We start from the raw sequence: 15065 nt of genomic DNA, 5'->3' as shown, positions 1-15065 counted from the left end.
AATTAAACTTTGTTGGTCTTAAAGGTGCCACTGGACTAAAACTTTGTTCTGCTGCTTCAGACCAACACGGCTACCTACCTGTATCATCTGTGTTTAGGTTCAGGTGGCAAGGACATGCAGAGAGGCTAGTCTTTTCAGCAGCTATTCCACAACAATGGAATTATCTTCCTCTCTGGCCCGAATCCAACTCTTTCATAAGTAATATAAAAGCTCTCTGTTCAGATTTGGCTTTTTTGAAGTGAAAAGTTAAACTTTTAATAGCAATTTCACATTTTCATCATCAACATAGTCTAAAAGTGGTCTAAAAGTCTACAGGTTGATTGGTTGGTTTCAACATTGCTTAAATGTTTTAAATGTTGATTGCTTAAACGTTTTAATAGCGTTTTAAGTTTTAAATGTTTGATGCATAGGAACCTTGGCACACTGTGCCAGGCAATGTGAGCCGCCCTGAGTCTGCTCACGGGGAGGGCAGGTTATAAATATAATAAATAAACAAATAAACAAACAGAGCTGTTGACCACCCTTGTTTTTACCATTGGAACAGATTCTGCAGGCTCATCTGCTAAAGGCAGTGGAGAAAATGTATTTATTATTAATTCTATTTATATCCCGCCCTCCCCGTGGATGGGCTCAGGGCAGCTCCCATAAGCGGCACAGTATGGCCAGTAAACATAAAACAGTTAAAACAGTTTTAAAAATCATACAATAACATTTAAAATGTTCGCAACAATTATCCATCAGTAAGTTTAGGTAGCATACTAAAGATAACATACTAAATCCCGACTTAGTGGTCTTCTGGTCATCCACGGCATTTTGGTCTGATCTCCATATAGGGCCAGTCCACTAACCACAAATATTGATATAATAGTTGGTGGTAGTGGTGGGGAGCTCCTAGCTGAAGGCCTGGTGGAAGAGCTCCGTCTTACAGGCCCTGCGGAACTGTACAAGGTCCCACAGGGCCCTGATCATCTCCGGGAGCTCATTCCACCGGAAGAGCTGCTAAACTTCTAAGATAGTTGGAACAGAATTTGAGGACTAAGTGTTCTGTTTTTCTTTGCTGTCATGGATGCTTTACAAGTAGTTCAAGAGGAGATGAAGGGACCAACTTCCTATGTACATTTGCTTACAGTCAAGGTGGGAATATATTGTACGATCTGGAAATCTGGTAGGAATTTGAGATTAGATTTGTGGTGTCTGAGAATCTTTAGCACACTCAGGTTCCAGATGAGTGTAAATCTGCTGTAGCCAAAATAAATTATTTCTGGCATCTTAAAGACTGAATTTATTGCAGTATATGTTTCATGAGCTAAAACCTATTTCATCAGTGTATAACTAATTGGTAAAGAGGTATCTTTAGCAGCCTAAATAGTCCAAACTAGCCTTAGAACTTGGAAGCTAAGCAGGGTTGACCACGGTCAGTAGTTGTATGGGAAACCACCAAGGAAGACATGTGTTCCTACACGGAGGAAGGCAATAGCAAACCACTTCTGTTCATCTCTTGCTGGACTTCATGGATTTGTCATGAGTCAGCTGTGACTTGATGGCACCCTTAAAGAGTTGTCTAGAGCTACACGTGGCAGAAGGGGTTGGAGTTATTACATGAGCGGGATATAAATTTAATACAATAAATATGAGATTGCACAGATGAAAACAGAATCCAGTTCAAAGAGTAAGCAACCCAGTTTGAGTGGAAGTGAATCTGAAGAGTATACATGACACATAAAGCTCCTTTATACTGGATCAGACTATTTGTCACTCGCCCTCAGTGTTGTCTGTTCAGACTGACTGCGGCTCTCCAGGCTCTCAGGTCTTTCACAGAAACAGTTTCAGTGGGAAGCCCTAGCTAAAAGCTGCTCAGATGGAATCCATCTGCAGACTTGGTATGGTTAGCCTACTACTCACTAGGGTTGCCAACTGCTGGGGGGGGGAAATCTCTTTAACAGAGGTTTTAATAGGCTGTTTAGCAGGTGATTTACCTCTGTGCCATGAAAAGCTTCAGCTGTCCGTTTCAACAAATAAGCTCTGATAAGGTTTCTCCAGGCCTGTTGGGAACCATATGAAAAGCTTCAGCTGTCCGTTTCAACAAAATAAGCTCTGTTAAAAGGATAAGGTTTCTCCAGGCCTGTTGGGAAACCATGCATAGTGCAGAAAGTAATTTTTTAAAAATTTATTTTATGTTTATCCTGCCTCTCACCCCAAAGCAGCTTACACCAGTCTCCTTTCTTGCGTTTTATCCCCAAAACAACCCTGTGAGGTAAGTTAGACTGAGTGTGTGTGACTGGCCCAAGGTCATTCAGCAAGCTTCCACGGCACCCCTGGAGATTCAAACGTGGATTTCCCAGATCCTCATCCAACACTTCAGCCACTACACCATGCTAGTCCTCCTTACTAGGTTATGCTGCTTTACTAATTCATCAGCAGTTGGGAGTAGTCCACACTCCAATAGGATTGTTCATTTGTTGTACTAGATCTTGTTTTCATGTGTGCTTTGCAATATAACAAATTCTATATCCTGAAAAACAGCCTTCTGACCTTTGAAATAACTCACTCCTTTCCCCTTTCTGTTGTTAATATAAATCTTTCTGCCAACACTTCATGCAGCTGAGGAAATGGGTTCTGGTTCACAAAAGCTTGTGCTGCAATAAATGTGTTGATCTTCAAGGTGCTATGGAGACTCTGTTGATCTAGTGACCTTTGTGATAACAATTTATAGGGCATTGTGTTTAAGATATGTATGTTGTGTCTTGTAGTCAGGGTCTGCCTAATCAGAGACAAACTAGGCCAGTGCCTGAGGTTCCCAAATTATATAGTTAAAGTGGAAGTGTGTGGTAGAGAGCAGCTGCCTGTACTTATGAAGAAGGCACATAGAGCAATGTAGTACGTGTACATACTGTGTAAAGGATACTAGGATTAAGTTAAGGTCAACAGTTGGAGTTGTTTAAGCAAGGTCCCAGTCTTTTCGACTGCTGCTTGCTTATGGGAGTGTTGAGATGTGTTCCAAGATACATATTCTAGGTTATGGACAAGATCTATCAGTCGCCAGTTCAAATGGTATGTTGCAGAAAATGGGATGATTTGCATAAGTACAAATGGCCAGTCTAATGGGTTAACTTGCCCAAAGAGGCATTTAGGAAAGTGTCATGCATATTTTGGATCTTGAGATTCAAAGGGATTTATTTGCGCCATGAATTTTAATCTTGGAATATACATGTGAATGGGAGCCATTGCTACCAGCCTATCTAGACATGAGACTGACAGAAAAGCATCCAGCATGATTAAAAGTACTGGAGAACTAGAGTTGTCATTTCCTCCAGGGAATCGATCTAAGCAGTCTGGAGAGCAGTTGTAATTTGGAGAGAACTCCAGTCTCCACCTTGAGGTTGGTAAACCCTATACAGAACTCAAATGCTTGCACATGGTTTTGTATAATTTTGGTTGGTGTAAATAAAATGCATTACGTGGCTTCTGTTAATGTGAGAAAGAATGTTGGGAGTGGGGGAGAGTGCCTACCAGCAGCAGCCCTTGGAGGGAGAAGGAAATCTTGCATGTGTCATATCTCCTGAGTTTTATTTTCCCCTCTTGCCCACCATGAACCGTAAAGCACACCCAAGTGTCAACATAACAGAAACACCACTATTTTCCCCATTTGTTTTAATTATAACTGTAGTAACAAATGCAGCTTTATTTCACTTTTTAATTCATTAATAAATGCACATCCCTGTTTTAAACAGCTGTAAACAATCATTCCTTCTGTAGAGAACTGTAGGAACTATATGGGGGGATGGGGGGGAGACCTAGGAGTATTAGGACTTCTAACAGTTTTCATGGCACAGTAACCAACACGCAGTTCCCAGGATTCTGTGGGGGAAAGCCTCAACAGTTAAACCAGCACAAAACTTCTAAAAAGTGTGTATTGTTTGAGTATCGCTAAATTGCATGTTTGTACATATGGAATACAGGGGAGGCAGGAATTCCCTATCTCCTTATGAGTGGCAGCCAAACAGCATTTTAAGATCTGCTATTCTGGATAGTGAAAGATCTGGATAATCCATCTGCTATGGTATTTGTGTTAGTCTGCTGCAGCATGAATAAATCTTATGGTAGCTGAGGAAGTGGACTTTGTCTGACAAGAAATTACGCTGCTATAAATGTTTAATCTGCCGCTGTCCTTGGGTTGGGGAGGGGTTGTTTTGTTTCTTATACAATGAACTTTGGGGACAAAATGCTTAAATCTTTAAAGCTAAATAGTGAAGGACTGGTGTTTCTAGTTTAATGAGAAATTAATGACAAAACTGCTTTTTGGACTTTAGCTGATAAAAAGTGAAAAATACAGAATCACAGGTTATTATGCCAGTATAAAAAATGCCATCACGTTGCTGCAGGCTTAAGGCAACCCCATGAAGGGGGTTTCAAGGGAAGATATGAGCAAAGGTGGTTTGCTGCGTCTTCCTCTGCATGGCAACTGACGCTGCTTAGCTCAGGCTCGCAAGGCCATTCAGGCTCCTCTGACTGCCAGTATACTCCTAAACAATTAAATGCTTCTGGATCCATTGAAGTCAATGGGCTTAAATGAATGTAACCCTACTTAGGATGGCACTGTGAACATATACCAAATGCTTTACTTTACAGATAGAAGCATGGTCTACCTCTCTGAATTAGGGTTGCCACAGGTCACCAGCTGGGGACTGGGGGAGTACAGAAGCACTATGTGGCACCTGGGTAAGGACAGAGAAATAGGGATGGGAAGACATTTCCCAAGGAGTTGTGCATTTGTCTAGCAGAAGATACTGCCAAACCTTGGGCTTAATAGTGAGTGGGAATAGGTAGGCCATTACAGAAAATAAGTGTTCTCCTATAGCTGCTTTTGTACAGTATTCTGCAGTCAATTCATTGTCAGCTAGAAGTGAGTCACGCCTATTTTGACTGCTTCTGACGCTCTTTTTTCCCTTTGACCTCTGTACGGTAAATCGACACACCTAGCAGTTATACTGCTGAGCCTTCTTCCCTCATTTTGTAATAACATTTCCCTGCCAACCAGCGTTCCCTCTAAGCTGAGTTATTGTGAGCTAGCTCAGTTTTTTAGCCTCCAGCTCACACCTTTATCTTAGGCTCAGGAAGGATGGCTCCAGAGCAAACTAATTTATGCAGTAGCCAAATCGCTCGCTCACAACTCTAATGCCAGTAGCTCACAAAGTAGAATCTTTGTTCACAAGACTCCACAGCTTAGAGGGAGCATTGCTCCCAACCTATTTCAGTGTGTACGTGAGAAAGAAAGAAACTGAGGACACCCTTCATTTAATAAATGGACTCTAATCCTCCCAAAGTACTTATGCCATAAATCGTTTTTCTACCGTGCTCGAAGGCTCTGTGAGCAAGCTGATCGCGCCTAAGCAGCAGCACTACCAGAAGGGCCAAGCGACCTTTCGACGCAACCTTTCCTTCCCGCCCTCGGAGGAGGAAGAGACACGGCACGCAAGCGCAGACTCTTCTCCGACCTTCCTTGCCGCTTCGCGCTCTCCCTGGCTCCTTGCGCTCTGTTCCGTTTCGGCCGCCGTAGCCCCTGCTAGTGGAGCCCGTGCAGGCCTTCTACCCCCTCCCTCTCCTGCTCTGAGAGGAAGAGAAAGGCAGGGACGGGACAGGAGTCGGATTACAAGATGGCGGCCGCGCCGCGGTGGTAGTCGCTGTTGCTGCTGGTCCGGTAGAAGAGGAAAGGAGGCGGCGGCGGGCCCGGGCGCCATGAAAAGCGGCGTATTAAAGGCCTCCTGAGAGACTTCCCTTGCCCCTTTTCCCCCGGCCGGACCGGGCCCCCACCATGTCGGACACCCGGCGGCGGGTGAAGGTCTACACGCTCAACGAAGAGCGGCAATGGGACGACAGGGGCACCGGGCACGTCTCCTCCACTTATGTGGAACGCCTCAAGGGGATGTCTTTGCTCGTCCGGGCCGAGTCGGACGGTGAGGAGGGGAAGAGTGGGTAATGGGGCCAGGCAGGCCTACCCAGCTGTTGCCTGCCTGGCTGGGACAATAGAGACCGGCAGCAAGGGGAGGGTAAATGGTCTCCGAGCCCATGGGTCAACCCTAGGCAGAATCGGCCCCCGGGCCCCCACTCTTGAGATCCACCCGTAAACGGATGGGTTAGGAGGAGGTAGGCTTCCCTAAGGATGTGTTTATAATCTCTTTCTCTCACGCACGCATACGTGCATTCTTCTCACCTTAAGCAAAGGTGTAAATCCTGAGGTATTGGTCGTAACCTTTTCCCCCAGAAGTTCACAGACAGCTTCCCCCAAGGTACAATCAGCAACCCCGTACATTGTACTTTTCTTTAATACCCAGAGGAAAGTGGCTTTGTTGAGATCATCAGATGATTTTTCTTCTGTCCAATATATTTGTAAAAGTTACTAGGCCACCGGACCACACATGTTATCTGTATTACTTGGTGTTAGAGAACCAAATTTCAGTTTCCTACCTGGTCACCTGAAAGCATTATTTACTTACCATAGGTGATGGGGAGAGTAGCATTTTAGAGGCCTGTTATAACACTGTGATGCTGTGCTTTTCTCTTTCCCAGGAAGTTTGCTTCCAACCTTCCCACTTGTATCCTGTCCAGACATGCATTTATCTTGAGAATTTCCCTATTGATTGCTCCACTTACAGAAAGTTTTTTTTCTAAAGTTTGTGCTTAGGACAGAAATAATGCAAACGTAATCCATGTTTTATATATTGCTCTGTCAATCCCAAAGATCTGTACAGGAACATGTCACTTTCCCCGGTATCTGTCAGTTTTCTTGAATTAACCTAATGATTTTTGATGTGAGACCCACTTCCAAACTTACTGTACTTCTCAGCACCCATTTGCAAAGTAATTTTGTGCTACTTTTCCTCTCCCCAGCATTATATGCGGGAATCTCGCATCAGTTAACATTGAACAAGGTTATATATTATTTTTCCCATTATTTATAAATCTGTAGTGGTATTAAGCAACAGGTTGTAATTCATGGATATTGTACACATAGTCCAAACCTAAATTTGCTATGGAGTCTCCTGAAGTTACCTTTTACAGCTTGCCCTGTTCTTTCTCTCTCATGCCCTTGCGACCCATCTTCCAAATAATCATAAACCACATTTTGAGCCTCTAGATTAAACTAGCAATGCAATCCAAAACGAAGTTATTAAGTACATTGACTTTAACAAAATTACAAGGATGTAACTGTTTAGAACTGTACTGTACATTACTTTCTTGTGAAAAACTATTGCCTGCAGTGAGGAATGAGACGTTTCTGCTTCTTTCTCTTTTTAGAATTACTCCTTGTGCTGCGTGATACAGGAGTAAGAAAATCTCACTGTTTTGTATAGTATATGAAACACTTCTAAAATTGTCTTCAGGTTTTGAATATTTGTGCTTTTTCAATGGTGAAAGAAAGTAGGGAAATACTTTTATTGGTGAGAAAGGCTATTCTTTCAAGGTGCAAAAAATTAATTGAAAAGGTTTACTGTTGCAGTATTTTTGTAGCAAGGGTTTAAATCTTACTGTGTCGTGTTGTTACCTTTAAAGATCAGGAAAGCTGTTTTTAGAATAAAATGTATTGGCAGCACTGCTAACGAACAGGTGTTAATGTGCTAAATAAACCTTGTGAGGGCTGGAAAAGATTACTCTAGAGCGGTTGCCTCGCTACATGTGCTGCTTAGACACACACATAGTACAGAGTTTAGGCTTTCAGAGTTCAGTGTTCTGAAAGTACCGCAGCACAAGGGTTTGTTAGCTCTTGCATGGATAAATTAATTTATATGACACTACTTGCTGAAGATAGTAATTTGGTATTTATTTTATTTTGAACATCTCCCAAATGTAATGTTTTAGAAAACAGTTGCAGAAGAAAGTAGATGCGCTTTTACATTTTGTTTTGATCTCTCTTATTGATCTCTCAGTTATTGTTTTCACTGTGCTCTAAGTATTGCAGCTTTGCTAAGGTTTCTAATCTGAATTTCTTGTCAACTTTTCAGGTTCGCTCTTGTTGGAATCGAAGATAAATCCAAACACCGCGTATCAAAAGCAGCAGGCATGTACTAGCTTCTTGCTATGATTCTGTTTTGTTATTGTTGAACAAAGAACCAGAGACTTGGCATTTTCTGCGGTGGCAGAATATATCAACTAGAGTCATGCTTTATTTTTAGGGTTTTTAAGATTTTTTATATAGGAAGGAATCACTTTTAAAGCTCTTATTAATCCACTGGATTTTTATGTAAGGCAATGGAGGGGTACGTTTGTGCAGTTTAGAGAATGTATATATTTTGTTTTTGCTATTAATATTCAGGAGTCTGAAACGCCGGATCTGATACGGAGTTCTCCATCATAGTGGATTTAATTGGCCTGTGATCTGCATTTTGCATATCACTATCCTAGAGATCTTTCATTTTATTTAACTTCTTGATCTGTCGCTTCATGGAAGCTACTGCAATAGAGTGGAATTCCTAGAATGAGAATAGTAGTTTTTTTCTCTGATGGAGAGAGGCACCTTAACAATATCTTTATTCCAGTAACATTCTTAGGAATGGAGAGTTCAGTGGTCAAGTTATGTGATGTTCTTTAAGTGAGGTGCCAAATGTTTTCACTTTGATCTCTCTAAGCCTATTGGTCAGTAGACTTAGAAAGTGCTGCTTAGGATGGCGCTGTAAGAGTGATAAGCATTTGGAGGGATATGGCCTAACTTGTCTAGCACTGTCAGATCAGACCCTCAACAAGGCTAGGAGAAAGTATTTCTCAAGATGATCATCAGTCAGATCTCAGAAAATTAAGGACTGTTCTTGTATTCAGGAAAGTAGTAGAGGTTTAGTAATGTGTTAGACTGTGAAATACAGGGTGACATGGAAGAAAATTTATAGCTGAAGATTTACAAGCCGTATCTGTTTCAGTTTGTTATGCAAGGCATTTTCTGAAGACCGTAACTTAGGGACAGTTGTGGGCTTCAGTTTTGTGCCCGGATCTGGAGGAGGTGAACATGCTTCTGTGCTTTGGGGGAATTCAGTTGACTTCATTAGTATCCTTGCTGATAGTGGAATCTGTCTTGTAAGGCACTGATTGCAGGATCAGGGTTGACATAACTAAATCCAAAGAAGATTGTAGCAGTTTGAGAATGAATCCAAATTACACATTGACTTGTTACCTCTTTTGGTATTGGCTTATATATTTGAACTTTGACATCTTGGGACAGTGTACAGGAATAATTAGTTCTGTGTAGTGGAAAGAGTTGGTGCCCCCCTTTTTCACTGTGTCTAATTTTAACATTAGAACTTTGACAGCTGCCTGTTAGATACCATTTTACATGATGCGTTTACAGTGTTTTTTATAATTATATTTTTATTGAGTATATATTTCACATTTTATAAATGTATTTCATACTCATATGTTTACTCCATTTCATAATTTAAACAAAAAATGAGGTTACATTCCCTCTATATAACCAACAAATTAAACTTAATCCAGATCCCGTTTGTATCCTCTTCTTTTTCTTATTCCCATATCCTACCCACATATAATCCACCATACAACTCCTTCTAAATCACGTTCTGTCTGTTAATACATCCTTTAATTCTTCGATAATTTGTTACTCATTCTTCTAACTTATGTTCTATACGCTCAGTCTCTATTATTATTCTCTCTTCTATGCATTTACAGTGTTAATACTAAATATAAAACAATGTTTGCTCTCCACCTAAAAAAGCTGGAGCATTCCTAAAGAAGAAGGGAAAAGGACCACTATTCTGGGTTAACTACCTTCCAATCTCACAACTGACATATTTCCAGCACTCCATCACACTTTAGGGTGACCAGGAATTGATCCAAGCAGGTAGAGACAGGTTTTATCCTTGGTGGCTAGACTTCTTTATTAAATTTATATTCCTTGTTTCTTCCAAAAAGCCTAACAGTGCAGTTCTAAGCAGAATTACTTCGGGATTCACTGAAGTCAGTGGGTTTAGAAAGGCCTAACTTTGCTTAGGATCTCAATGTAAAACTACCTAGGTCTGTGGGGTACTTTTTGGTACTAACAACATGGTAAGTTACCATCTCAGCTTTTTTCAGTTTCGTTTCTGTGAAATGGGTACATTGATGGCCTCCTCCATGAGGCTGGAAGAACCGTTCAATGAGCAAGCATTTTACTCTCATGCATGCTTTGGCTAGTATTAAATAGCATGTTTGTGGTCTTTTACACATAAACCCACAATCAAAAAGAATCTGTGTTGTACTTGTTCAGGTGTTGTAGAGAGCTGAATTCACATCACTCCTCAGCCTTGGGCACGTTTCTGTTAAGATTGCCAACAGCCCTGGTGGGAAGTGCCCTGTTCCTTAAGTAGACGTTTAGTATGTGGAAATGGGCAGCTTGAACTTTTTCATGACATGGATGTAAATAATATCACTAAGTAGATAACATTCCATTATGTTCCTGTTAAAGGGACAGGATATTTTTTCTCCAGGCAGTTGGCAACATTAGTCCCTGTCTCACAGGAGTACTGTAAGGATGAAATGTAAATTCCTATGAGCTCCTTGGAGAAAGGAAAAGATAAAAATATAATGATGTTTTGCAGGAAAATATAAAAATTGTGCCATTTCTGATCTCATTCTGAAAATGTTTTAATTGACAGTCTTCAGTTATATGTCTTCATTTTAACAACTTGTATTGGCATTTTAACATTGCAGGTTACAAATATAAAAGATGCAAAAAAGATATAAAATGCACTTTCAAGACTGTATTGTCGTCCATTTAGTGTTCCTTTGAAAAGACTGTACATTGGAGAATTAATGTTGATAATGAATAGCTTGTATGGATAATCATGAATGAAGGGGCATGTTAAGAGCTACTCCTTGGCAGCTAACAGCTTTTTAAAAGCACCCTCTTTTGGGTCGCATTCAAACTTACAAATTAAAATAGCAGCTCCTTTGTTGGATACAAGCCTAATTGTGCACCACCATTGTATGGTTGAAATCAAATAATGAGTAAAGTCTTTCATTTTGAAATAGGATACGTTGATTGTTTGGTCAGAAGCAGAGAATTATGACTTAGCCCTAAGTTTTCAAGAAAAAGCTGGCTGTGATGAGATCTGGGAAAAAATTTGTCAGGTAAGGTTTAAATTCTTACGCTATGTCAGTTCAAATGAGACATTGTATAAATCCCACTTCAGAGAGACTAGTACTCCATTTACTTTTAACAGTTTGTAAGCAGCACTATGTGCATAATTTCTGGAGACTATAGCACTGATATATTCTTTAGTGTCATGGCTTGTTCAGTGGGTAATCGGGTGTTTCTCAGTGGTCTTGCTGTACATTGCAACTAATGCATGTTTGCTGCTACCTGGCATGTATATGTATGATATTCAAGCAACGTGTGTATAAGGTACAGTTCTATACATAGACAAAAAAGTTTTGTCTGCACCTATACCAAAATGTTTGTAATATGTTTTCAGTTTCATTTAGCTCCTAATGTGTGTGTATTGTTTCCTTGTCCAGCAAAGCACTTTTGTGTCTAATGTGAGGTGCACCACAGTCTGTATGTGGCTGTCCTGAATGGCTGGGATTTGATAGCACTTTTGTCCCAAAGGGCCAGTGACACATATTCAGGGAAGTTGTTCATATTCACAGCTCTGATGAGCAATGGGAAAGTTCCTCTTTTCCCACAGTATCCATATTTGCCATGAAAGTAGAATTTGAATTTGGTGCAATCCCATTTTGATCCAGGTCAGGTTACAGAACGCCAGAAATCTATTCACATGTTCAAATGTATGTGTATGCATGCTGATTAGACAGTTGGTTTTATACAGTCACCAGTATATGTTTCAGAATGAGTCAGCAATTGTTCATCTTTCCATTTTTAGGTTCAAGGTAAAGATCCTTCAGTGGAAGTCACACAGGACCTCATTGATGAATCTGAAGAAGAACGCTTTGAGGACATGCCTGAAACTAGTCATCTGATTGATCTGCCTACTTGTGAGCTCAACAAACTTGAAGAGATCGCTGATCTAGTTACCTCAGTTCTCTCATCACCCATCCGTAGAGAAAAGTTAGCCTTGGCTTTGGAAAATGAAGGCTACATTAAAAAATTGCTGCAGCTTTTCCAGCTTTGTGAGAACCTAGAAAATACCGAAGGCTTACATCATTTGTATGAAATTATTCGAGGAATTTTGTTCCTCAATAAAGCAACTCTTTTTGAGGTGATGTTTTCAGATGAGTGCATTATGGATGTTGTGGGATGCCTTGAATATGACCCTGCATTAGCTCAGCCAAAAAGGCACAGGGAATTCTTGACCAAAACAGCAAAGTTTAAAGAGGTCATACCTATCACAGACTCTGAACTAAGGCAAAAGATTCATCAGACTTACAGGGTACAGTACATTCAGGACATCATCTTGCCAACGCCATCTGTGTTTGAAGAGAATTTTCTTTCTACCCTTACTTCCTTCATTTTCTTTAATAAAGTTGAGATTGTCAGTATGCTACAGGTAAGTGAAAGTAGACTTGGGAAGGATTTACACCTTGAGGCCACCATGAATTATTGAGAGGTTAACAATTATATGTATTTTCCCCTCATGTTGTTTTCTTGTACGTAACACTAAACCTTTTCACTTCATTTTGATACTTTCCCCTAACTTTTTGCTGTATTATCTTGGATATTTCACAGATCTAGTGCATTTGGCTTGAACCAGACATGTTATACCAACTCTCTCTCTCTCTCTCTTTCTCTCTCTCTCTCTCTCTCTCTCTCTCAGTGACATAAAAGGGTGGGTGGCTTTCAGCAGTGCCCTTACTCATGGCAGATAGCAGTTTTTGTTTGTTCGCAAGCAGCTCTGTTGTATGTCCCACAGAAAGCAAAAGGTAGTATAAATGGTGACGCTAACAAATGCAATACTTAGTTTTCCTTCACCTACAAACAGCAATCTGTGAATGTGTTTGGATATTGTATATAAGGCTGTATGGGAAGGACATGGCTGTTCACTTTTGCTCTTTTGTAACATTTAAAATTCTCTGGAAAATAATGCAGTGATTATATAGAAATCAAGTTCAGAAGCTAAATCACAGATGATATACACCATCAAGTCTACTGAAGATTTCTTTTAATATGTATTGCAATAATGGAACCTCTAAATACAAAAGATTAAAAGGTAGTAGAATAGAATAGCCTTTTTCATTATTAGAGGCTTCTGTAAACATACACATTTTTATGTTGTATTGAGATAATTTCCGGAATTTATGCAAGAGAGCTGAGTGTAATAATCCTCATTCTCCTCTCATTTATCCTCACAACAATCCTGTCAAGTAGATTAGGTTGAGAGAGTGTGACCAGCCCAAGATCACCCAGTGAGCTTCCATGGCACAAGTGGGGATTCGAACCTGGGTCTCCCAGATACTAATCTGACATTCTAACCACTACATTAGGCTGGCTTTGTTCTTGGCTTGAAGAGTATATTGTCAGGCTGCAGGGGTCTGGATTTGACTGGGCTCCAGAATTTTTGAGCTGTAAATCTTGTGGCTTTTTTTGGTAGTTCTGCAGCCACTATGTAGCAGTCCATGTCCAGTGATTTATAGGCCAAGGTGGCTGAAGACGCCAGAGCAGTATTTCAGTTGTGCTGAAGGCAAGTTACTGTGATGTAGCTTTTGAAGGACTGCTTGTGACTGTGGCAGTGGCAAACAGTGTGTTGTTCAGTGGAGCTGCCGTGCCTAATGAAGAGCCTGACAAATCTGAGCTTGTAGTCCTAAAATGATTGTGGTGAATTTTCTATTGGTTATTTATTTATTTACAGAGAAAACTAAATGCTGCTGCCTGGTTGGAAAGGGCCCTTGAAGTGGCAACACGCTTCCAGATTGCAGGGATCAGTGGAGTGGGGCTATTTCCCAGTAGTTAGAGCATCCACTTTGCATGTGGAAGGATCCTGCATTTACTTCCTGGCATCTCCAGTTGAAGGGATTAGATAGTGAAAACTTTACACCTAAGACCCTGGAGAGCTGCTGCCTGTCAGAGTAGACTTTGCTGACTTTGAGAGGTCACTGACCTGATGCAGTGCAAAGCAGATTCATTCAAGAAGGGGTTGCAAAGGACAAGTTGTCAGCTGGACTCATGCCCATCCTGGTTGGATGAACCTAGCCAGGAGAAGTTGTCAGCAGCCAAAGCCTAGAGAGTCACAGAAGACATGCTCTGCTGAATCCTTTGAGCTCTGCTATTTTGACACCACTGATGAAATGTCGATGAAGTGACTCTGTGACCTGGCAGATTCTTAATTCATGTTGCACTTCTCTGGAGTGTTCATACTTGGCAAGAAGGTCCTTCCTGGCATCATCACCTCCCTGGGATCTCCTCTTGGCATCCTGTTGTGTGAGATTTGAAGTAAAGTGTCATCAGTTTGTCGATGACACTGAACTATGTCTTTCCATTTATTTTTTCTCTTTCATCTCAGGTTCCTTCTGTATTGCTTTTCTGGTGTCTTACTGTAATGATAGATTGAATGTGAGCAAATTGATTGAAGCCAGTTCCAACAAAGACTGAAGGAATAATGGTTGTTGACCATTGTGACTTGTGGAGATTGGAACACCCATCACTGATAAAGCTAAGCCTCCTTTTGTCTCCTGGATATTTCTGCTGTACCTTGAACTTTGGGTGGTAGTAATGGCCAAGAGTGCCTCGAAGCCAGTTTCACTGGTGAAAAAGCTGCTAGAATATTTTTCAGTTTAGACCATTCAAGCCTCACTTGTGCCGTTAAAGTGAGGCCACTGCTGCATGGAATTTTTCAGGTTTTGTCTGTTAAGGTACAGGTAATGCAGAATGTGCTCGTTTACCACCTCACCAAAAAAGGTCATGAAAAGTATAATCTTCACTGCTTCCTGGTTACTACCTAGACATGATAAATATTCCTTATTAAAACTTTAGAATATTATTCTTGCAGGTATAAGAATACTTGTTCCACCTACATCCTGTTAGAATTTTGTAGATTGTCCAAGCTCCATCGTGGCTGTGTGTCAAGTCCATATATAAGGATGTACAGAAAGGACTTTTGATGGGTTTTCCGTAATTATAGAGCTCTTTC

At 40.8% G+C, this 15065-nt stretch overlaps 1 protein-coding gene across 4 annotated transcripts in view; it reads left to right on the top strand.

The window, feature by feature from the left end:
* The first annotated feature begins 5613 nt into the window (after window positions 1-5613).
* PPP4R3B (protein phosphatase 4 regulatory subunit 3B) overlaps window positions 5614-15065 on the top strand; it is a 35734-nt gene continuing 26282 nt past the window's right edge. For all 4 annotated transcript variants that reach the window (XM_015426935.1, XM_015426934.1, XM_015426937.1 and 1 more), the window contains exons 1-4: window positions 5614-5954; window positions 8001-8056; window positions 11014-11112; window positions 11865-12488. In XM_015426935.1, the coding sequence (XP_015282421.1) occupies window positions 5813-5954; window positions 8001-8056; window positions 11014-11112; window positions 11865-12488 (921 nt within the window). In that variant the 5' untranslated portion in view covers window positions 5614-5812. The remainder of the gene's footprint in view (window positions 5955-8000; window positions 8057-11013; window positions 11113-11864; window positions 12489-15065) is intronic.

Source organism: Gekko japonicus, unplaced genomic scaffold, assembly GCF_001447785.1.
Source record: "Gekko japonicus isolate JY-2015 unplaced genomic scaffold, Gekko_japonicus_V1.1 scaffold141, whole genome shotgun sequence".
NCBI classification, from domain to species: Eukaryota; Metazoa; Chordata; class Lepidosauria; order Squamata; family Gekkonidae; genus Gekko; species Gekko japonicus.
Note: the sequence above shows the minus strand (reverse complement) of the source record. Positions and strands in the feature narration are given on the sequence as shown.